This window comes from Dasypus novemcinctus, chromosome 5, assembly GCF_030445035.2.
Source record: "Dasypus novemcinctus isolate mDasNov1 chromosome 5, mDasNov1.1.hap2, whole genome shotgun sequence".
NCBI lineage: Eukaryota > Metazoa > Chordata > Mammalia > Cingulata > Dasypodidae > Dasypus > Dasypus novemcinctus.
In genome coordinates this window covers 150,212,442-150,236,828 of record NC_080677.1, presented here as the reverse complement: position 1 = coordinate 150,236,828, position 24,387 = coordinate 150,212,442, and the positions used below count along the sequence as shown (strand labels likewise).

The 24,387-nt window shown below is 44.2% G+C and overlaps 1 protein-coding gene across 1 annotated transcript; it reads left to right on the top strand.

Annotated features, from left to right (window-relative positions):
- The first annotated feature begins 851 nt into the window (after nucleotides 1-851).
- GJD4 (gap junction protein delta 4) lies at nucleotides 852-4,856 on the top strand. The gene is made up of 2 exons (XM_012518641.3): nucleotides 852-1,774; nucleotides 3,334-4,856. The coding sequence occupies exons 1-2, from the start codon at nucleotides 1,435-1,437 to the stop codon at nucleotides 4,389-4,391; spliced, it is 1,398 nt and encodes a 465-aa protein (XP_012374095.2). The 5' UTR covers nucleotides 852-1,434; the 3' UTR covers nucleotides 4,392-4,856.
- The last annotated feature ends 19,531 nt before the right edge of the window (nucleotides 4,857-24,387 follow it).

The following is a 24,387-nucleotide window of genomic DNA, read 5'->3' as shown; positions in this document are numbered from 1 at the left end:
TTTCACTAAATTTCATTGCTCATGTCAAAACGTTTGACTAAAATATAGCAGACCTACTCTTCCTTTTAAGGGGGTCAAAATGTTTTTTGGGTTGGGAATGTGTCAAGTGAGTAAAGATGAAAGCAGCTTTGTTGTAGTCTTCTGGGAATCTTTCTAGGGATATTACTAAAGTCAAGAATAGATCAGAAATGAAGAAAAGACAGGAATATAAAGAAGAGCTTTAATGGAAAATTGAAATCATTCCTTTTAAAGTTCACAAATTTCATCTTGATGATAGATCTCCAGCTTTGCAGGGTGGATTCCGCCCAGGTAAAAAGGTGACAGCCACTATAGGATTTTCATACGTCTAGGATTGATATCAGCAGGTCCATATGGTGATATTTTATTGCAATTTAATGGACATTTATTAAGCAGATTCTATGTGAGCAGCCTTGGGTGAGAGGGGGTTGGGAGATACAAGAGGAAAATGCAATCCTTGAAGGTTTTACAAGCTTGTTAGGGACTGCAATCCCATTGATGTCAGTTATTGCATACCCACTGTATGGTAGGTACTTTCAAATTCATTATTTCATTTGTGTAATGACTTACCCAGTCACTAAGTGGCAGCCCTGGGGTCTCTAAGTGAAGAGCTCGTTTCACTAATATGCACAGAAAACAACTAGAGGATAACTGTTACTGTCTAAAGTTAGGACAAGGGTTCAAGGTGCAGATTTAGGCTTGCATCACTATTATGGGAATTCAGAATGAGGGCAAGCCTTGGGGTCAGTGCTATGGTGGGTATAGAGAAGACAAGGCATGAACATTTTGGAGTCCCTGAACAAGTAAGGATGGTGTGCGCACTTGTTTTCTAGGGCTGCTGTAACCAGTGACCACAAAACCGGGTGGCTTAAAACAACACAAACTAATTCTTTCACAATTCTGGAGGCCACAAGTCTGAGATCAAGGTGTCGATGGGGCCTCGGGAGGCTCTCGGGAAGCGTTCTCCTGGCAGTGCCCGGCCTTCCTTGGCGCTCCTTGGCTTGCAGCCGCATCGCCCCACTCTGCCTCCAGCATCACAGGATGTTCTTCCCTTCTCTGAGGGTGTCTATCTGTCTTCACAAGGCCTGCTTACAGACAACGGTCACAGGATTTAGGGTCCACCCTAACCTTGTATGAGCTCATCTTAGGTCCACTAAGGACATCAGCAAAGACCATATTCCCCCAAAAGGTCAAATTTTGAGGTTCCTGGTGGCCATGAATTGGGGTGGGAGGAGAAGGGGCATGATTTGACCCAGCAGAGTGTGGAAATATTGTCAAATATTTGTCTAAATAGGGAAGTTTACTAGCCTGGTTAACAGAAGTTTTCTTTCCTGGGTTACAAGTTGTTGTTGCTATTATATCCTGAAGCGTCTGCCTGTCTTGGTGGAGACATATGAGCAAAGCTATGGACCTGGAATGCCCCAAGAGGGTAAGAATAGCCCACAGTGCGAGATGACGCCCGCTAGCCTCTGTGCCTGCAGTTGTCAGGAGGGCTTTGTCTCAGAGGCCAACAGCTCAGGCAGAGAAACCGACCTCTCCCTGGGCTCACCCTTCCATTTCCTATCCCCAAGCCTCATCTTTAAGGCTTTTTGTGGCTCAAACACATTGATTCCCGCCTGCATTTCCTGTCTCCTGGGAAAACACAAGCTTCCAAGGTTTGCTGCAGTGCGGAGTTGGTGGCGTTTTGCAAGCATGGAACGTGTGGACTTACTGGGCTTCCTCATCATCACATTGAACTACAACGTGCCCATCGTGGGTGAGTGCCGGAAACCTGCAGACCTCTTGCTGCTTTCATTCTCCTTGCGATTTTAGATCGCACTCTGCTTAAAGGGTCAAGTTCTTTCCTAAGTTTCAGGTCGTCCGGCCACCCTCCCGGAGAAGGGCTTGCTATTGTGGAGGAAAGGGGCTTAGGCTGTCAGGCTTGGCGCTAATTGCACCACGATTCCACCGTCAGTTAAGGACATCGAAGGGAGACGGTGGTGTGAGGGTTCCTTCTCCCACAGAGCTTCTCGCTGGCTGACGCCGGGGGCTGCATCTAGAGACTACAGCAGGTGGAAGGGGTATGTTTGTCTAAGGAGTCTCGGGCTTCCATTGCTGGGGAGAGGAGGAATGCAGTAAAAGTGAACTAGGAATAGAAATCTGGATAATGCTTTTTTCTAATTCATCCGTTTAGAGTTTCTTTTTAAGCTCAATTTAAAAAGACTGAGTATTTTCTCCTGTGCACTTCAAACCAAAACCTGATTTAAAGTTGAGTTTTATTTTTTAATATAGGAAGTAATAAAGATTTCTGAGTTTGAGCCAAACAAGTCAAATTTTAGGAAGGGGGGTAATGGGTTTCATAGAAAAAGGGTGTCAGGAGAGTAGGAAGATAAGCCTGAGAAGTGGGTGGTTGATGCTTTCTTACTCATTGTTTTACAGAGTTTCAACAAAATGAACTTGTTCGTAAAAGTCCAAGTCAATGATTTTATCACATAAAGATAATGTTCTATGAGTTAAACTGATTTTGCTTATAATAGAGTTTTGCTTTTGATGTTGTCAGGTGATGCTTTCTCTATCTTGTCACAAAGCACAACATTTACAATTTTATTTTGTTTAATTTTGCTGAGTATTTATCATGTTCTAGAATAGGTGAGCCATGAAAAAAAAAGAGAGCTTTAAAGTAATTTTGGTTTTCTAGGTTGCTTTCACTGATTTGTGATAAGTTGAAGAGAGTCAAACCTCATTAGCTCACACTGTAATGGGGGAAAGGAATTCTGAATTATTGAAAAATAAAAAAAGTTAAATGTTCTTAAAGAAATTCAATTTCAAGAATGATGGAGCAACATTAAATACAACTCTAATAAAATGGAGATCTTGTGGACAATTATCAATAAAGAAAACTTGAAATTAGCAGCATTTATTTGCTACAGAGTTAGAGGAATGGGCTAACTATTTTGAAACACATGTACCTTCCTAAGAAGAGTAAGATCTTATTTACATCATTAAGTTGCTTAGAAAACATTTCTTTCTAGATACTGTTCAGGTGACATTACCAAAAGACTGAATTAGCAGAGTTGGATTAAAACATTGTTGGTATATAATACTTTTAAAAGTCTGCTAATCTCAAAAAGCATTTTGCAAACAGGCGGGACACATTAAAATTACTCAATTTTGTCAATACCTGTCAAATGAACTAACTAGCTTATACTGGTGTTGTGCATATTGATTTCTCAGTTTTCCCTTCTCAGCTGCCATAAACACTGGAAACAGTTGTTAGGATGAAATGTATTTATAGGGCAGTTATGATGTCATTCATTCCTGCTGCTTCTTTTCTAGGAAAGATCTGGCTTATCTTCACAATATTACTGAGGATGCTGATGATCATTTTGGCAGGGTACCCCATCTACCAAGACGAACAGGAAAGGTTTGTCTGTAATACCCTGCAACCAGGATGCTCCAATGTTTGCTATGACATCTTCTCCCCGGTGTCCCACTTTCGGTTCTGGCTGGCTCAGAGCGTGGCTGTTCTCCTGCCCCATGCCCTTTTCAGCGTCTATGTGCTGCATAAAGGCACCGCGCGGGCAGCCGGCGGGCCCTGCGGGGAAGAAGGCTGTGCAGCTGGCCACGGCCTCGCTGACCAGGCCACCGGGGTGGGGAGCGATCTCAACATCCCAGACTTCTCCTCTGGCTACATCGTCCACCTCTTTCTTCGGACTCTGATTGAGGCAACTTTTGGTGCCTTGCACTATCTCCTCTTCGGGTTCTTGGTCCCCAAGAGGTTCTCCTGCTCCCACGCTCCTTGCACCAGCGTGGTGGATTGCTACATCTCGCGGCCCACAGAAAAGTCCATCATGATGCTTTTCATCTGGGGGGCCAGTGCCCTCTCCCTCCTGCTCACTGTCGCCGACCTGCTCTGCAGCGTGCGGCGAAGGCTGGCGAGGAGGCGCGGGTCCACGCAGAAGGCGGAGAACTCCTTGCTCAGGAAGGGGGACGATGTCTCGAGGTGTCCCCCCGGCCAAGCTGAGAAGCGGGTGGCTTCTCAGAGCCTGGGGAGGAAGCCGAGTCAGATCAGTGAGGGTGGGGGGTGGGAGGCAGAGGGGGTCTCTGCTCTGCCTGGCATGTGGCCGCGGGAGGAGGGCGCCAGGGCCCACTTGAACTGCCCCAGTGAGAAGTCGGGCATGTCGGGGAGGACAGAGCTTCCAGATGAGGTGGGGAGTGAGGTCTTGTCCTCAGCCAGCAGGAGTGAGGGCCACCCTAGGTCGCAAGGGCTCCCCTCGGCTCCCCGGAGCCATGTGGCCGGGCACGACTCACCCAGGCAGCTGCAGCCCTCCCCGCTCCTGGCAAACTCTGGCAGCGCTACCCACCTGAGAACCAAGAAGTCCGAATGGGTATGAAGAGAACCCCAACTGCTCCAAGCGAGGCCCGAATGCGGCTGGCCCCAGCCGTCCAGCGTGGGTGCCTCCCCTCCCAGCTGAAGAAAATACCCACCGAGATGCAGAGTCACCTGGGCACTCATAAAATCTTATCATGCCCGGAAGTTCCCAGAGAAGATTAGCAAGCAGAAAGTCAAGCTGGCCTGGAGACATGCGGACTTTATGGGAAAAGCTGATAAATTCGCATTACAGATTTCATTTAGATCAGCTTCCTGTTGAAAAAAATTATTTGACATTTGATTGCTAACTGGAGGCTAAAATGATTAATTGAAAAGTGTCAGGTTACTGATTATCTTAAGACATATATATACATGCTATGCTTTGACTGCTTCCTTTGTCTTATTTTGTGCCGTGGTATGTGCTTATAATGTAAAGCGTTTTTTTCTCTTACATCAATAGAACTCATTTATGTTTACTGATGAATTATGATGAGCTTCTCTGTTTTTGTTTTTCTTCTTGGATGAAAGAGGCATATGTTATGCATGCCATCAGTAGAGATACATAGTGTTTAATTTCTCCAAACCCTTTTAATAAAATCCATGCTGATTGCACTGCATTATCACACTTCATACTTCATCCTGTTTGGGGAGAAATGAGAAATGAGTGGGCTTAAAAAGAATTGGTGTTGGGGCATCTCATAAGGTTCAAACGGCCTGCGGGTTTCAGGTGCCCAGGTTGTGGGGTGGCTCCATGGCTGGTGGGTTGTCCCCTGGTGTGAGTGTGTTGAGTGACTGTCCATACCCACGAGAGGGGTTGCTTTTATTGTTGACATGTAGCTGTAGATTTGTCACAAGTTTCCTAGTCCAGGTTTTGCACAGATCACGTTCCAGGGCTTTGTGGCATGTCTGGTCTGAGATTGCGCTTTCTGTGTGTACACTGGAAACTTACCAGCGCCGGGTCTTGGGATGAGCCTCCCAAGAGGCCCCCGTACTTCCGGGCACGGCTCTGGTTTTGGGTTAGGAGCTTCCACAGCTGACACATGACAGTACGTGAGGTCTTTTATCCAGTAGAACAGGAAGACTGCTGTGGGCCAGGGGCGACCAGCTCGCATGGAGGGAGGCAAAGGGGCCATCTGTGCATTGTTTTAGAATTGATGGAAACCCTCGGGTCCCCAAACACGGGACGCCTGAGAAGAGGAACCCCCCTTTACCTCAGCACGTACTAAAAAGGTGAGCCTCTGATTGTCACCACTGCACTCAGGAAAACATTGATACTTTCAACAGTTCCAACGAGGACTCTGAAATATCTGCCAGCTTGGAGAATAACAGCCTTCTTGTATCTACAGGTGCCGAAGCAAATGGTTAAAAACTAAAAATCATCCCAAATTGGCTGTGGCATAAAGTTAGTTGAACGATTGTACCTGTTCTTTTTTTAAACCTATGCAGTGAATCTCTCTCTTTCTCTGTCTTTCTCTCCCTCTGGTTCTTGCGTCTCAGTCTGTTGAAAGCCACGAGCCCTTTCTTCGGTACTTAGATCAATGCCTGGCACCCAGCAAGTGCTCAATAAATGTGATTTTTGAATCTGATATTCCTAAAGTTTCCAGGGACAAATCTGATTCTTGTCCCTTGTAGCAGGTGACCTGCTGAGTTGTCTTAGAGATATAAGAATTCTTTAGAACTGCATTACCATTTTAAAAGTAAGCTCACAGTCCCCTCTAAAGCATCCCGAATGAGCACTGATAATAACTGAAGTGACAAAAAAGAAGTCAGAGCAACAAATATTGGTGGTGTGTCCCCTGTGCAGATGCCCAGATAATAGCTGGGACATGAAGGTGGCAAGGACAGAGCTGGCACTCCCTCTCAGCTGCTGCCTCAAAGAGAAACCAGACAGAGCATGGCTGTGCTCCTTCTACCTCTGGAATCCACGCTCGAGTTTTGATTTACAAAAAAAAAGTCATTTTATTTGGGTGGCACTGGGACAGTCCGCTTTGGCTTCTCTGCTGATATTCGAAGTCCCACCATTAGAGAAATGGTGCCCTGAGTCTGTGGGAAAATGTAAAACCTCATAGGAGGATGGGCGGCAGGAAAGAAGGGAAGAGGCGATGGGCCAATGGTAGGCCTGAGTTCTGATTGCACATCCACTCTTATGTAACAGGTCACTTCACTCCTGTGAGCCTCAGTTTCCCCACCTGCACAATGGGGACCCAGACTAGAGGACTCAGTGTGCTGAAAGTGTAGCACCCCATCAATGAGATGTGAGGCTGTCAGCCACTGAAACATTAGAGGAGCTAATTTATCAGGCCCCTGAGTGCAGGTTTTGATAAGATGAAAATGGTTCAAACAGGACAGATTGCAAGTCCTGAGAGGGACCACCATGGAAGAGAGATGGGGGGCCCCGTGGAAAATGGAGGAGGCTCTGAGGACAGCTCACTGATGCCACCTGCTACTGAGTGATGGCAGAGGGGTGGGTGGACACCCACGGGTAGCCCCCAATGTGACCACATCTTGTGCGGAGCAAGATGGCAGAAGGGCCCTTGAGTGCTGGGGACTGGGGTTGACAGCGGTGGTGTGATGGGGATGTCTTGTTGGATCGGGGAGGGGGAAGCATCCGTCTTCTCCTTGTTCTCACAAAGGCTCTGCAAACCTCTCCCTGGGTCTTTAACTTCTGTGAGCCTTGGAGATCTTTTCTTGTCATTCAGGGGAGGAAGAAGTCTTAGACTGTTGCTGAAATTCAGAAAATCACAGATATTCCATCTGCTGCTCTGCATCCTTGGTCCGCTAGACGGGTGAAGGATGGTGCACGAGTCTGCACGCCATCTGTCTTAGTTTGCCACAGGGCTGTTGATGTAAAGCACCAGAAATGGGTTGGCTTTTATAATGGGAATTTTTTTTTTGAGTAAAACTTAGAGTTCTGAGGCCGTGAAATGTCCAAATTGAGGTAGCAGCAGAGATGCTTTCTCATCAAAGTCACCCACGGGTGATCCTGGGGTCCTGCTATGTGGTGAAGCAAAATGACCACCCATCCCTGCTGAGATCCCCTCCAGACTCGGAGTCTGTCGTCTCTCGGAGTTCAGCTGTGGGCACCCAGGCATAGGGCTTCTCTCTTGCCAGGCCTCCTCTCAGCTCAGCTGCTCTGCTCTCTCTCTGAGTTCAGCTGAGGGTGATCAGGCACGTGGCTCATCTCCTCAGCTTTGGCCGCTAACGGTCCTCGAGTCCTCTCTCACGGGGGAGGATGCAAAATGGCACCTTCCCTTTCTCTCTGGTTCTCTCTCTGTCTCCCATTATATAAAACCCAACAAGAGGGCAGAGACTCAACTTGAGTCACGCCTCACTGACGTAGTCCAATCAAAAGTAAGCTAATCAAGTGATCTGAAGTGAATCTAATGCAATCTAAATAGTATACCGGGACATGGACTTGGTCCAGTGGTTAGGGCAACCTTCTACCACATGGGAGGTCCACGGTTCAAAACCCGGGCCTCCTTGACCCATGTGGAGCTGGCCCACGTGCAGTGCTGATATGGGCAAGGAGTGCTGTGCCATGCAGGGGTGCCCCCCGCTTAGGGGAGCCCCATGCGCAAGGAGTGCGCCCCATAAGGAGAGCTGCCCAGCATGAAAGAAAGTGCAGCCTGCCCAGGAATGGCGCCGCACACACGGAGAGCTGACGCAGCAAGATGACACAACAAAAAGAGACACAGATTCCCAGTGCCACTGACAACAACAGAAGTGGACAAAAAGAAGAACACGCAGCAAATGGACACAGAGAACAGACAACTGGGGAGGGGGGAGAGAAATAAATAAAATAAATCGTAAAAAGAAAAAAGAAGAAAAAATGTCAAAAAAAAAAAATAAAGAGTATACCACACTCACAGGAATAGATTAATTTCAGAACATAATCTTTTGGGATTCAAAAAGGAACTTCAAACTGTCACACCATGTCACAAGAGAGCTACCGAGTCGCCAGTTATGGTATGGGTAGCTGCTCCCACAAGGTAAACCCCGATCCTAGCCACTTGACACAAAAGGATTTTTGAAACATGCACGCCGGTGTCCCTGGTGATGGAGAGCCCTCCCCTGCGTGGTTCAGGGGTCCTTTCAGTTTGTGGCTCCATCGTCTTCCACTCGCGGCTGCCGCTGTAGCTGTGGAGGAGACGTGAGAGGTCTCACCCAGCTGGGGCTGGTGCAGGGCCTTCTGCCCTCACTTGTTGGCTAAAACTCAGTCCTGGTTGCAAGGATGATGCATGGCCATTAGCTCAGGCCCTGGAACGTCTCAGGGCTGGAGAGAAGAGAAAGGCGGTGACAGTGATGAAGAGAACCGACCGAATCGTGCCTAAAACCCAGATCCCTGTCATTCCCAGCTGTCTTCTTTAAAGTGCAATCATTTTACATAAAAAAGGATCTTCAAGTGGTTTAAGTGGGTGCATGTTTTAGTTCCGTGTGTTGGTCTTTGCAGAGCATGAAAGGCTCATTAGATAGTGCCCGAGTCTATCTTTTCGGGGACTTTAACTCAGAAATCTCTTCCCAGGCTAGTGGCCAGCTGGATTCGGAGGTGGTCTGGCACTGAAGCCAATCCTCTGGTGGAATCCAAACTCTGAACCAACAAGTACACCCTGCTACCTGCCGGGGCAAAATCGAAAAGGACGATTATGAGGATTAATGAGATGATGCTTATAAAACAGTTTGTGCTCAGCCAAGAAAAGGAGTATTTAGGGAATTATAAAATGGACTTTCCTTCTCTTTCGTAGGATGTTGCAATCGACTGTGAGAATCTATTTTGAATTTTTGGAGTTTAGATATTTGGTTTCAGGCAAGAAATGACGAGCAGGGTGGTGCTGCACAATGGAGGAGAGGGGACATCTGGCCTTCCCAGGCTCGCGGGAGAGCCCAGACAATGGAAAGCCGCCCCCCGCCCCCTCCCATGGCTTTGACATTCGGTGCCAGGGGCTGGGTGAGCAGGGGAGCCTGGTAAATCCCGCCAGCTGTATTTGGGTTGTGGTGTGGGATAAATGTTTCCTAGAAACGGAACAGATGTTATCCCCTCCCCCGCCCCCGTGCAATATATGTATCTATATGCTTTTTCCTCCCGTCAATCATGGAGTAAATCTCTTCCTTGGGGAGCTTTCTAATTGAGCTCCTTCTCTGTGCTGTGCCCGGAGAGAAGATACATGGCTGGCAGAGAAAAAAGCTGGGAGAAGTGACTAAATTTTCTCATAAGCTGAACCCAGATGAAATTAGTTTCATGGAGAATTCAGAAAATGAAAAGCCAAAAGCAAAACCTAGATTTTATTAAAAAGAGTTTCCTCTATCTCAGACAGCCACGGGAGAGAAGTGCACAGCCCGTTTCATAGATCCGGTGCTTGTGAAGAGGACGTCACCTAGCCGGGACGCTGATGGCTGATCGGCATCTTCAGGCCATTGCGTGTCCCTGGAAGGATTGCCCTTCCTCCCAGCTCCACCCACGCCATGCTCTAACAGGTGCTCCTTGTTGTAAACTCAGCTTCTGAAGGCGCTTTAGCAGCAAGCTAAGAAATATACTTAAATCCAGAAGTTCTCCCGGTCACCTAGTATTACTGAACATCTGCACTGTGTGGCAGGAGGACACACCTTACCCTCTTGTTTCTATTTCTTTCTTTGAAGCTAAAAAACAAAAAAACAAGAAATCACCGTTAACATGTGATGGGATAGCAAATTGTGCTGAAACGAGTGTTGGGCTGAAGGACAGGAGCAAAAGGTCCTGAAACCACACATCTGACTTCCGGGAACCTTAGTTTTCTCCACTCTGAAATGGGCATAATACCGCCTGCCTTACTTCATGGGCTTTTTGAGAAGTTCACATGAGCTGGTGGATGGCGAAGCCCCCGAGAGGAACACTGCAGGGTGTCACGCAGGGTGCCTCCCGGGCAGTGGAGCCATTGATGCTTGACAGATTAAACAAGGCTCTCCAGGAATCTGTGATGACGCAACCTTTCTCACAAGGAGGGAGGTGTCCTTGGGCTTAGCTATGCTCTGAACCTTCGCCCAGCATCCTTTCTTACCAGCAGAGGTCTCTTTTGGACCATCTTCAAGATGCAATATTTATAAGCACTGAAATAAAATGTTAATTTATTTCCAGTGGAACCGCTTGACAACGCTCATGGCTTCTTGCTTATTCTATTCACTCACCTCCTTTCTTGATTCTCTGTGCCCCGAGAAAAAAAGCAGCATTCAGAAACACTGCAGCAGCCCTGGGAACTCTATGAGGTTGTGTAAGATAACAGAAGGGTGAGAAATTAGGGGTAATGGAGAAACTGAGAGCAATATGACTCCATGGGAAGGAGAGAATGTAACTAGACAAACTCGAGGGTTGAGATGCAGCCTCTACTTTCGAATTTGCTTTCTTTAATCTGGCCCACAAGCGTCTGATTGTCCGCTCCCCTGGCTTTCAATATGATCAGGATGCAAACTGCCAAGGTTTGGCTCAAGACACGGCTTCATAATGATTGATGACAGCTGAGACTTAGAGCCGGGGCCCGGGCAGGCGCTTGCAAACCCCACGGTGGGAAGCCGTCTGGTGGCTGTGCTGTGGGTGTGGGACTCTCCCTTCCTTCCTTCACGACTCCTCCAGCCAGCTGTTTCCTAAGCAGCTACAAAAATTCCCTCATGGCTGCAACTTGTCAGAGAAGGTATCTGCGTATCTGCAAAGGTGCTGAAGGGTCCTTTCCCCCCCAACCCGGTTTTACATTGAAGAATTTTCCCCCCTTTTCTTGTGCTTTAGAGAGTAAAAGTGCTTTTCATCTCAGAAATAGAATTTGAGAAGTAATTAAATGCCTCTAAATTGGTCTTCCTTACCTGGGATACTTGATCCAAAAAAAGCCTCAGGCACTGTTAAGGCCGAAGCTAAGCACACCCAGTGTCATTTCTTTCAGAAATGAAAGTCCTGTCATTTTATGTAGGTGGTTTGTGGGATTGGCCATTAGAAGGAATACACAGTCTTGTGCAAGTTTATCAAATTTTGCTCTGTTCCCAAAGTGAATTTTCCAAGAGAAGTTAAGAGAATGGTTAAGATTTGAATTCGAGGGACAAGGAAATATTTCCATTCTGTCCCTAGCAAATGGCTCTTTGAACATTAACTTTTCCTTGTGTAACTTTATTGCCTCCCTGTAAAAAAGGCATCACCTTAGACCCAGAAACATGATATCTGCTGTGAGAGTGTGGCTAAAGGCCAGACATCGGGTGAGGTGTAAGTGAAATATAAGGAATGACCATCCTTTTTTCCAAGCCTCTCTTTTGGTGAGACAAGGCTCCCAAACATGATTAAATTAGGGAATAAATGAAGGCAGCTTATAATAAAAAATTAAATTCCATGGTTCAGACAAATGCTTCACCCTAAAGCTTCTACTTTTCATAAGTGAACCATCACTGCATCAAAGAGCAAATCTTCTTGTACAAAGTAAAGGAATTGGGACACTTCCAATTGGGGGAGTTGGAGGAGGGGAGAAGGCTGGCCTTCAGTGCTATTCTAGTTCATCCTCGGGACCCTCTGCTCCCTCTGGGTGCCCCCACCTCGCCTCCTTCCGGTACTATCACTGAGGATCAGAGCGTCTCAGATTCGCCCTGACCTGGGTGACTCGAATCTGAGCAGCCCACTCCTCACATGAGGAAAGGAAGGGCCGGCAGGGTGGTGTGATTGTCCAAGATCACCTGGTTAGCTGGTGGTGGTGGAGGTGGTTGTAGCAGCCCACGCCGCCTCTTTCCCAGCTGGTTCTGGCTCCATTCTTGGCTCCAGGTTGCTTCTTGAAGGGAGTCAGAGGAGATTATTGTTCAAAAGAGTCTGGTGATCACAATAGCTTAACCTTTCTTGCGGCATTAGCAAATTAGCACAGGGTTCAGGGTCTCAATCGAATGAGTCTTCAACGATGGTATGTGAGGCAGTATGAGAGCCCTTTAGGAGACTGACAGATTGAAATTGGCATTTGATTACGAATTATATCGGCAAGCATTTTATAAAATTTAAAAAAATAGCAATATATGAGCACAGGAGTTTTGAAATAATGCTTCAGTCCTCCCTCTTTAACATAATGTAAAAATCTGTTTGTATTCTTGGCCTCTTTTCAATACTTACAGATTTAAAAATTCATGTCAATTGTACTTGTAGGACTTGTATTCTGCTTTTTTCACTTGGTAACAAACCATATACATTTTTCAGGGTTCTCCAATCTTCATAACCTACCAGTTTGAATGACTGCAGAATATTCCATCAAATGACAATATTCTCTTCATCTCCCCAGACCTATGTTGTTGAACATTAGGGTGCTTCCAGTTTTTTTTATTTTAGAAAGTAACAAAGCCCTGGGTATGCAGCCCTTTTCTCATATTTAGGATCGTTTCCTTGGGCTGGATTTCCAGAAAATTTTCACTAAGTTCACGTATTGTCTCAACTGACTATTAAGCTGGTTTCAACCATATGGAAATTACTATTTGTGATGCTGTCATAATTGTATGGATTGAGTTTAAAATGCTAACCTTTAAGAAGTAATTTCCTTCTGGTGATTTGTCTACAACTTGGGTAGCCTACCTCAAGGTAGATATGGTATCTGAGTTCTCTGTACTAAAACTATTAGTGAAATTTTCTGTGGGTGTGTTTAACTGAGTCCTAGATGAAGCACAGTTAATTATTTTCCAGTAATTAACCAGTTATTAAAGTAGTTATAGTTACATATTAGAATATTTAAATTAAATACTATTTACAAATTGGGCCAACTTTTAAAGGTATTTGCTTAAGTACCTGCCATGTTGCCATTATTTAAATCATGGTTTTCCTCCATGCAGAGGAAATTGACTTTCAGAAATAAACTTCAGTCCAGATTAAGCTCAAAAATCTAGTTTTACCTTCCACAGCTTATGGCTCCCAACTGCTCTGATTAAGAGATGGTTTTGGTATATTCCTTGACTCTCAGCCTGGCTGACTTTATTTCCACTTGAAGGTTGCAGGCCCATCCATGCCTTGGCAGTAGGGATGCTGAGAAGGAGGTGGCTGGGGAAGACCCCGGTACATGACTGTGTAACCAGTTGGATTTGGGGGGTGAGATGGAGGAGGGGGAAACTGGCTTGCTTTATTTGGCCAGACTCTGGTGTCATTCACCAAAAGAGGAAACCCTGCTGGAGGAGCAGGGTGCTGGATGGTTTCTAGTTTGGAAGTGCTGAGTCTGAGTTGCCCATGGAACATTTAGGAGGAGTTATCTAGTAGGAAGTTGGATTTATGGGACCAGACCTTGGAGAGGGGTTTGGTGGGAGATAGATTTGGGGAAAGTCCATGTAGACCTGCAGTGAGACCCTTGAGTTCTGTTGACCACACACTCTATCCTCTGCTCTGGGCAACCCCACTGTAGCAGTTTGGTATTATTTATAAATTCCAAAAACAGATACTGGATTATGGTTTGTAAACTGGTCTGTTCCTCCAGGCATATTAGAGTGTATTGGATTTAGAGGTTTTACTTTTACTTGATTAATGATTAAGGCTTTGATTGGGCTACAGCAGTAGGATGTGGAGTCCTCTCCCCCCGCCACCCCGCCGCCTTGGTGGGTGGCAACTTACAGAGAAAACAACATGGCAGAGGAGACAGTGGAGTTTTGATGGAGTTTTGGTCCTGGAGCCTGGGAAGTAAGCACACAGAAGCAGATATGTGAGGAAAGAGAGAAGATTCCTTTAGACACGTCAGAGACCCCAGGAAGAGAGATGAGCCATGTGCCTGAGAGTTTACTACTGACATTACGGAGAGAGCAGAGCAGCTGAGCCTGAAGAGAAATGAGCCCTGGGAGAGAGGTAAGGCTTGGCCCAGCCTGTGGCTAAGATTGGAAGAAGCTGGGGACATGGAGCCCTGGGAAGAAGAGGAAGACTGAACCTCACGGACTTCGCCCGCCATCTTTTGTCAACACGTGGCAACAGATTCTGGGTGAGAAGGTACCTCTTATGGCACCTTGAGTTGGACTCTTTAGGGTCTTGTGATTGTAAGCTTCTATTCCAAATAAATACACTTTATAAAAACCAACCACTTTCTGGTATTTTGCATCAACCCTCCTTTGACTAATTCACCCACATTGACATAGTTACCCTAAGGAATAGGAAAAGCAAGTGTCAGCAAGGCTGGCAGGATCCCTATGATCACGCTAAGGGAATGAATTCCTTTGTTTTCTAGTTTAAGAATCACATTTAGACTCTAAGGCTTAGAGCAAGCAGGCACTGACTTACTTGAGCAGTGACTGGGTCAGTGGGAGAAAAAGCAGATGTGTAGTATAGCACAAATTCTCAAGTATCCCTATTTGAATTTGTGTATTTCTATAAAACTCCAAACTCTTTCCTTTTGTTATGTTCTTTCTTCTGAGTCTACCCAGGTTTCCACTGCAAACTTCCCAACGGATGGATTGTACCACCCCGTAGTTGCTCCCAGGTGCTGCCTCCTTCCCTGGCCAAATTAGGGTGGAGTGCCCACCCCTACCCTTGTATTTCTGTGCCTTTGCAAGGAGGAGAGGGGTCAGGTGTCCTCTATACTTTGTGTAGTAGAAAGAACAGAGCATACTTATTTATTTAACATTATGTTTCTAGACATGACTTGGTGTTAAACCTGATCTTTTTTAAAAAAAAACCTGTTCTTATAATGTTTCTATTTTTTTTGCCAGCCTATTTTTCCTCAGATTAAATTTGCTCTTTCCTGAAGTGCTGTTAAATTTTAACATGCTAATATAGTTTTTGCCAAGTTTACTCTCCAGACACAAATCAATAAGACAGACCAGGGACAATGCACAGAGAACAAGGGCAGTGGCCTGAAGGGGCTTCCCAGCTCTCCAGCCTTCCTGGAGAAAATGGCACAAGTACTCAAATGGGGGACCTCATAAAGTCATGCTCTTTCCTGGGGTCCTTGATGCTGTCCCTCTCTGCCCACCCCCATGTTTTCCTAGACAGTTCACTTCCCCATGCCCCCACCAACGCTTTTTTTTTTTTTTTAACACTTTTTCACTTTACTCACATTCTAGGAAGTGAGTTGGCATTCTACTTTACAGAAAAGACAGAAGTCATCCAATGGGAACTTCTTGACTGCACACCAGTTTCTATCCTGTTTCCTGGCTCTCCATTTACATCTTCCCCAATGTGTGCAGGGCAGTGTTGAGTGCTTGGTCTGGATTTTCTAATTTAATCTGTCACAACAACCCTGTGAGACAGGTGGACTGCTCTAGAGGCACTCAATTTGCAAATGGAGATGCTGTGGTCAAAGAAGTTGCTGTCAACTTCCAGCCCCACACTGCAGACCCAACATATGGTACAGTGCCGAGGACGAGGTGCTCAACACTCAATTTAAAATTAATTGTGATATAGGAGAAAGTTAAAGCTTATTGGGAAAAGGCAGCACATGGTAAAGGGCTGAAGACATAAGACAAAGAAGGAATCAGTAACAGAACAACGTCTCATTATTGACAGAGATTCAGACAAAGAACACAGGTGGACATTGGCTCTGAGCAGGAGGGAGAGCTCTTCTGTGGAGACCAGAGGAAAGGAGCAAGGGTAGGAGCAAGCAGAGGTGTTCACAGGAGACTGAGGGAGTTTCTACTGACCAAGCATCTTTGGAGAGAGGGTTGGAGCAGTAAGAATGGTGGCTTGAGAAGAGGATTGAGGTCTGATATAGCTGCTCTAAGGATAGCGCAGTGTGTCAGTAAAGGTTCTTTAGGGAAACAGAATTGACAAGAGATACTTGTTAATATTAAGAGATTTTATAAAATTGTCTCATGTGACTCTGGGGATGCAGGAGTCTGAATTCTGTAGGGCAGGCTGCAAGCCAGGGAATTCCAATGAAGGTCCTTGATGAATTCTGCAGGAGAAGCTGGCTATCTAAAGTAGAGAAGGGAATTCTCTCTCCTGACTGCTGAAATCACTTCTACTTCTAAGGTCTTCAACAGATTGGCTCAGACATCTCTCATCGCTGAAGGCCATCTCCTCAGTTGATTGTAGATGGAATCAGCCATAGATGCAATCAACTCACTAATGATTTAAGCCCACAAAATGTCCTCACAGTGCTTGCTTGACCAAACAACGGGCAGATTACCTGGCTGAGATGACACGAGCCTAACCATCACAGGCAAGAACCTGACCAAGGACACACAAAAGGGGTCCCTGGTATCCCTATGGCTGGAGGAAAGAGGGTGCTTGTTGAGTGTCTACTATGTGCCAAAAGCACATTGGATCCTCTCAGTAGCCCTGTAAAAATAGTATTTTACAGGCAAGGAAACTGAGGCTCACTGGTAACTGTCTCAAGGTCACAAAACAGAAGAAACTGGGATAAGAAATTAGGTCTAACTCCAAAGACCCATGTTCTGTCTCCATGCACCACTGCCTCCTGTGAGATTTTGGCTCCTTACAGGAGAAAAGCCTGGGGTGTCCTCCCCAACATTATAATCAGTTCTTGGCCAGGTCAAGGCATTTTAATCTCTCCTCTTTGGGGCCAGAACAGAGCAGATACTTATGGTCACAGAGATACTGCCTTTGCCAACTGCTGATTTTTTAAATCAGAAGAGGATTTCTAAGCTATGCTTGATTAACTCATTCTACAATGTCTCTCTTTCTGCTGGATGTCTAGAAGTTTGTCAGATACCCAGCAAGCACATCATCTGTCTGCTCTGGATTTAAGTAACTTCAACCATGTCTGTTTACATAATAAATGTCAAAAATGATATAAAACTGAGCCCACATCTTTAAAACTGAGATGTGAAATGATATTTTTTTAGCATTTGGGATTTCTTTCTCGTTGGGTGGGGCCCACCTATGGTTGATTGCTGAAAGTACACATCAAAGACTTAGCTCTTGAATTAAGTCTTCAGCTTGGATACCTTTTAGAATTCAAATGCCTTGGGAAGAATAAAAACTCTTCTGTGCCAGCCCATTACACTTTGGTGAGAATGACAGATCAGGGGAATGATTGAGATTAGAGGAGAAGGAGGAAGGTGAGAGGAGGGAGTGCCCTGTACTTCTTGGGGGCAGAGGGGAGAAGAGAACTGTTTCCTACCAAAGAGGCAAGGGGGAAAAAAGGAGGGCAGACTGGAGTTATGAAGGTGGACTCCAAGATGAGAGAAAGGAGCCCACGCAGGGAACATCAGCACAGACAGCTCCTTGTACTTGGAGAGATCAAGGGCAGACATCAGGACCAGAGCGTCTGGAGCCCAGAGTTTGGAATCAGAGTGAGGGTGGGTAAGCAACACGGGATAGAGTGGAGTATGGGATAGAATCTGGTTGCTTTGACATTTGGGGGAGTGGAGGGTGGTCTGTCTGTCTCTATGTGGGTCAGAGAGGCTGAAAAGGACAGAGTCAGGACTAGCTGATGTGCTAGTAATTTCACATCTCAACAAACGTGCCTTTAGGTCAGACGAAAGTAAAGGAGGGGCTGTCGCCTCTTTCGTAGTCAGTTGGGCGGGGTGATGGAAAACTCTGCTCATGCATATCTCCCCAATGAACCTTGCCAATAACCTTGGATATAGTTCTATTACCAATGGTGGTGAATAAATTCTTGTTCTTTAGTTGCTGTGAGTCAGGAAGCATGCCCTCTATATTCTACATTTTATACCTCACATAAATCCTGGTATGAACAAGGAATGTGCTCTGTCCTGTGCTCCTTTTCTTGGAGTCTTGATGGGTTTGGTTAGCGAAGAGACTAACAATTTCATTGTAAATAAAGGGATACAGGATAGGGCTTATAGAACTCATCAAAGAGGAGGGGAGAATGCAAAAAGAGGGCTGGAGGGACCCAAAGACACACTTCTTCTTCTTCTGAAATAGATGCTCTGCCCAAGTACAGCAGGGTGCCCCTGGATAGCCAATGGGTGATATTATGGGAGCTTTAGAGGCAAAATATCGGTCTGCAGTAGCACCTAAAATAACTGTAGAATGGTCTCCAAGGTGTTTCTGTAAAATCTTGACTGTGCTAGGGAAATAACACAGGTGATAATCCAAACGGAGTTAACACCTTTTGTTGTCAACCTGACACTTCTCACACAAATTAATGAATAGCTTACAGTAAAGCCAAATCAGTAAATTTAGGGGCTGAGAAAAAGATTTATTGGCTTACTTCAGACCCACCCTTACGTTATTGAACTTGGAAACATCTGTGTTAGTCTTGCACTAATCCTCCTTGAGTTGGCACAACATGATTGTGTTGGAAAGTTTCATGGAATTCACCACATTCATCCTTTAATTAGACTAAACTTGGATTTAAAAGCTTCTGTGTGGAGTTGGAAAAATCCAATGCTTTGCCTCAGACTGCTAAATCCTTTGAGAATTTTGAAGTGCAAATATACAAAATCATAATACAGTGTAAGGTTCGGTTAATCTGAAGAGTATGTGAGTCATTTTAAACCCAGGGTATTTCAGACTTAATCATTTCCTGTATATGAATTCTGACTTTCCAGCATAAGAATTATGAAGTGTAAAAAGTCTAAGATATGGAAATGGTGTCTGGAGGCAACATTGCTAATATGACTGTAGCATTTCTCTGGAACTCTGATTTTTAAAAAAATATTTTGCATCACTTGAACTTTTCTTCTCATAGCTTTCTTTTCTGTTCTTTCTTGTGTCTCTCTTCTCATGATTTAGCTTTACTGAAAGTTTATTTTCTCTGTGGGTCAGTCAGTTTCACATAAAGGCAGTGTCTACGGCTACATGTGGTACTTCAAATTCCTCCCTTAGCATGGTAGTGAATGGAGATACTGAATGTAAATATATAACCCCCATTTATCTCTCCATAGTAGGGGCTCAACAAATATGAGTTGAATGAATGTTTTAAAACAGCATAAATTTTTTAAAAATAGAAATTTTCTCTTTCAAGCAGGTTAGAGCAGTGATGTTTAACTATTATAAATATGTTGGAAATCATATATATTTCCTTGGGAAGTATAGTATCTTGCATTTACTTCTTCCTTTTTACAAATTGAAATCTAAAACAATAAAAAAATCAATCACACCATTTGTTTTCAGAAGAATCATGTGAGATGGACCATACGATCATTTCCTCATTTCATGTGTGAGGAAAATCATGTTCAGAAAAGTTAACTAGATTATCACCCAATGAATGACTAGGACAAGAACACAGATATTCTGGTCTTAGTCTAGTTCTCTTTGTATCTTATTTCACTGCCTTAAGCAGAAGGCAGAGTTAACTATGGATGAGGGTGATTCTTTTTCTGGACACACATAGGATAACTTCCCTGTACCTTTGGGTTGGGTACAGCCACGTGAATTGCTTTGGTCAATGATATACAAAGATGTGTGTAACAGTTTGAAGCTTTTTGTGGATCATAGAAAAGATCATGTTCTTGTAGCGAATCCATTCCTGCGGGTGTGGGGCCCTTTGACTGGACTGCTTCAGTGAGGTGTGACTCAGGGTAGGTCTTGGTCCTTTTGCTGGAGCCCTTTATAAATGGAGGGCTGAAAGCAGAGACACAGAAAAAAAGCTGTGGAGACAGAGAGAAGAAACCCAGGAGCCCAGAGAGGAACCCAGAAGAGAGGAAAGCATGGATGGAGCAGCCAGAAGCTGAAGCAAGGAGAGTTGCAAGAGAAGCAGATGCCTCCAGGTGCCTTTCCACCTGGAAGGAGTTCCAGATTGTCTGCAGTTGACCTTCAGTGAGCCAGCATCTCTGATGATGCCTTGATTTGAATATTTCCACAACCTCAGAACTTTAAGCTTTTAACCTAATACATTCCCATGATAAAAGCCAACCCATGAATGGCTTATTGCTCCCAGAAGCTTTAAGCAAATTAAACAATGTGACAAGTGCCATTTTCAGTCAGAAACATTAAGAGTCAGTGCATATAATCAAAACTACAATAGTTATCATCCCATCATTCTAGAAAGGCTGCTATTAAAAAAAACCCCAGGAAACTACAAGTGTTGGAGAGGATGTGGAGAAATAGGAACACTCATTCACTGCTGGTAGGAAGTAGAATGGTACAGCTACTGTGAAGGACAGTTGGTGGCTCCTCAGGAAGCTAACTGTAGAATTGCCATATGTTCTGGCAATCCCACTACTAGAAGAATTGAAAGCAGGGACATGAGCAATGTTTATAGTGGCATTATTCACAATTGCCAAAAGATGGAAGCAACCCAGGTGTCCATCAACAGATGAACAGATAAATAAAATTTGGCATATACAGATGATGGAAAATTGTTCAGCTGTAAGAATAAATACAAAGGAAGTATTGATATATGCAGCAATGTGGGTGAACCTCATGGACCTTATGTTGAGTGAAATAAGTCAGACCCAAAAGGACAGATACTACATGAGCTCACTGATGTGAACTAAGGATAGTAGCAGACTCATGGAGTTAGAGTATGGAAGCTAGGCTACCAGGAGATAGAAAGGGAGTAGAGATCATTGTGCCAATGTTTAATCTGTGCAAAATTATAATTAGGTTGATTGTAATGGTTTGGAAATGGATGGAGGTAATGGTCACAGTGATAAGAGTATAATTAACAGTGCTGATGTATGAGTGGGAATGTGGTTGAAAGGGGAAATTTTGGGCCATGCATGATGCTAGAAGCTAGAAACTAGAGGATAGAACTGGCAACTGTATAACCCAGTGAACTCTAGGGTGGCCAAGGATTATGGTTAAGAATACAAATATAAGAAAGTTCTTTCAGGACTTATAACAAAGGTACATCACTAGTACAGGGTATTGATAATGGGGTAATATATGGGAAAAGAGCACCTAAAGAGTACTTCTATGGGATATGAATTTATTCATGTTGTCATAGGTACGTTTTCTTGATAGATAGAGGCCCACATATTAGCTAACAAAATATTAAACTTCCAACCTGGGGAAGTCCTGCTACTTTCTCAAATAAAATGGTAAAAATCTCCAGAATATATAAGCTGGGACCAATAAAAGAAAACAGGCCAATATGCCAAGCACTTGATCTTTTTTTTATTTTTTATTTTTTATTTTTTTTATTTTATTGACTTTGTAATAATATTACATTAAAAATATATATGTGAGGTCCTATTCATCCCCACCCCCCCACCCCACCTCTCCCCCCCCAGCACTTGATCTTAATGTCTGTACTTATGAACCTTATTCCTGTAAAAATGAAACTTAGTCTAATTATAATTAATGCCTAAAAGTTTCCCTGAAAGCCTCCTTGTTACTCAAATGTGGCTTCTCTCTAAGCCAAACTCAGCAAACAAACTCACTACCTTCCCCCCAATGTGGGACATGACTCCTAGGGATGAACCTCCCTGACACCACTGAGGGATTATTACCAAGTTATAACCAGTGATGCATTTGGAAAAAGGGAGAAGCATTAAATATAAAAGAGTTTTTATGGCTAAGAGGTTTCAAAGTGAGTTGGGAGGTCATTCCAGAGGTTATTCTTATGCATGTCCTAGACAGATTTCACTGACTCTAACATTAAACAAAGCCTCAAACATGAGTGCTCCTAAGGGCTCTAGGCATGTCTGGACACCCAAGGCAAGGCACACAACCTCATGAAAACAATACCACTTTGGCAGGTCCTATTTGGGAATATATGATAATCTATTTCCCCAATATAATATAGCTATATTCATTTATAATTCCCCTACTCATGATTCTACTTATTTCATTTGAACCTATAATTCTCAATATACCCATTAAATATATCTTTCAGAGACTTAAATTTTTGGATTGTACATACATCAATCGAACTCTGAATCTCAGCAGAATTGCAGCCAACGCCTACTCTCAAGTTTTTTGAACTTGTCCTGGGCAATGGGAAAAGTGATGATGATGGACAAGGCCCATCTCCCAAAACAAGAAACTTCTACAACTGCCAGCAAAACAAATCCTTCCATCTGCCCCATAATAGCTAAGTCCCCTCTCAGCCTGAAGCAGTCAGAGTAGACATCATTCCAAATTCCTCAAGATTGGGGAATGAACGAACGTAAGGAGGGAGTATAACCATGGACCAAAGTAGAATTCTTGTTATTGTAGTTATTATCTTGTGTTAACAGAAGAACCAGTAAGATTTATATAAAGGTAGTGGTTGTCAGAGGTTCAGGATGAATAGGTGAAACACGGCATTTTTAGGGCAGTGAAATTGTTCTTTATGATATTATAATGATGGACACAAGACATTATACATTTGTCAAAGCCTATAAAACTGTGCAAGGACAAAGTGTAAACCATAATGCAAAGTATAGACTTTGGTTAGGAGCAATGCTTCAAAATTGGTTCATCAATTGTAACTAATGTCCTGCACTAATGTAAGATGTTAGTAATAGGGGAAACTGTGTATGTATGTGTGTGTGTGTGGGTATATGGAAATCCCCTATACTTTTGGTGTCATTTTTTCTGTAAATCTAAAACCTCTCTAAAAATAACATTTATTATTACAAAAAAAGATTCAGCACATAGAGTGTACATTCCTTTACTAATCTAGTGATCATGGAAACACCTGCCAGGATTAAGTTTTGTCAGCCAGGATCTCTGAGTGCATAAGTAGAGTAGGCTTCCTTTGCTGAGACATGCTAGGCATTTATAAGTGATAAATTAATTTTGGTTGTGTCAAGCCACTGAGATTTTAGAGTTGTTTCTTATTGCAGGAAAGCCTAACATTCTTACTGGTACAGAAATTAAGGAACATAAATAAGTAAAGAATGCACAGCTCTTATAAATATGTATGCACCTAATGGTATAGCCTCAATATATAGAAAATAAATATTGACAGATTTGAAGGGAGAAATAGATGGTTCTATATTAATAGGAGGTTTCAAGATATCACTTTAACAGTGGATAGAACATCTAGAAGAACATGAGCAAGGAAACAGAAGATTTGAACAATGCTATACATCAGCTAGACCGAACATACCTATATAGAACACTTCACCTAAGAGTAGCAGAATCCTCATTCTTCTCCAGTACACATGGATCATTCTCCAGGATAGGCTATATGTTAGGTCATGCCTTACTTTGTGAAAAGCTGCTGAAAGCAATATACCAGAAATGGGTTGACTTTTACAGTAGGGATTTATTAGATTGTAAGCCGACAGTTCTGAGGTCATGAAAGTGTCCACCTCAAGGCATCATCAGGCAATACTTTCTCCCTGAAGACTGGCATATGGAGGCATCTGCTGGCCTCTCCCTTCTCTTCTGGGTTTCGTTGCTTCAGCTTCTGGTGTCCTCTTTCCTAGGTTCCGTTGATTTCAGCTCCTTGCTCTTCTGGCTATCTCTGTCTGTTCCTGTAGCCTTTTCTCTGTGTTTCTCTTTGTATTCGTCCCACTTACAAAGGACTCCAGTAAGAGGATTACTGGCTCATGCCCTACTGAAGTTACCTAATCAAAAGAAGGTCCCACCTACAATACACAGGAATGGACTAGCCCTAAGGACTTGATTTTTGGGGGAACATAAAAGCCTCAAAGTACCACACTCCACCCTCTGGACCCTCAAAAGACTTATTCCTTCTGTATGCAAAATTCATTCATTCCATTACAATATCTCAAAAAGCCTGAAATCCTTTTAGTAACAGTATTAAGTACAAGGTCTCATCAAAGTCAGTTATAGACATGGTCTGTCCTGAGGCAAAACTCCCCTTCAGCTGTGGACCTGTGAAACTGAGAACAAGTTCTCTCTTTCCAGTATACAAAAGTGGGGCAGTCAGAGTATACATGTTCCCATTGCCATAGGGAGAAAGTGGAAGAAAAACAGGGGTCACAGGTCCCAAACAATTCCAAAAACCTGCAGGGCATTTCTCCATTCAACTTCAAGGTCTAAGAGTCATCTACAGAATGTCACCCTGTCCTTGGGGCCTGATGGAGTGGCAGCCCCACCTCTTCCAAGGGCCTGCACAGGGGCCATGTTCTCAGCCCCATCCTCATCAAACATGGGGTCATGGCTGAACTCTAGGTCCCATCCTCTGAGAATACTTGGGTGAAAGCCAGACTCTCCCTAATCCTTGGGGAATGTGCTCCTGGGGTGACAGCAGTCTTTCTGAACCATGGGATAGAAGGCCCACCCTCTTCAAGTGCCAGGG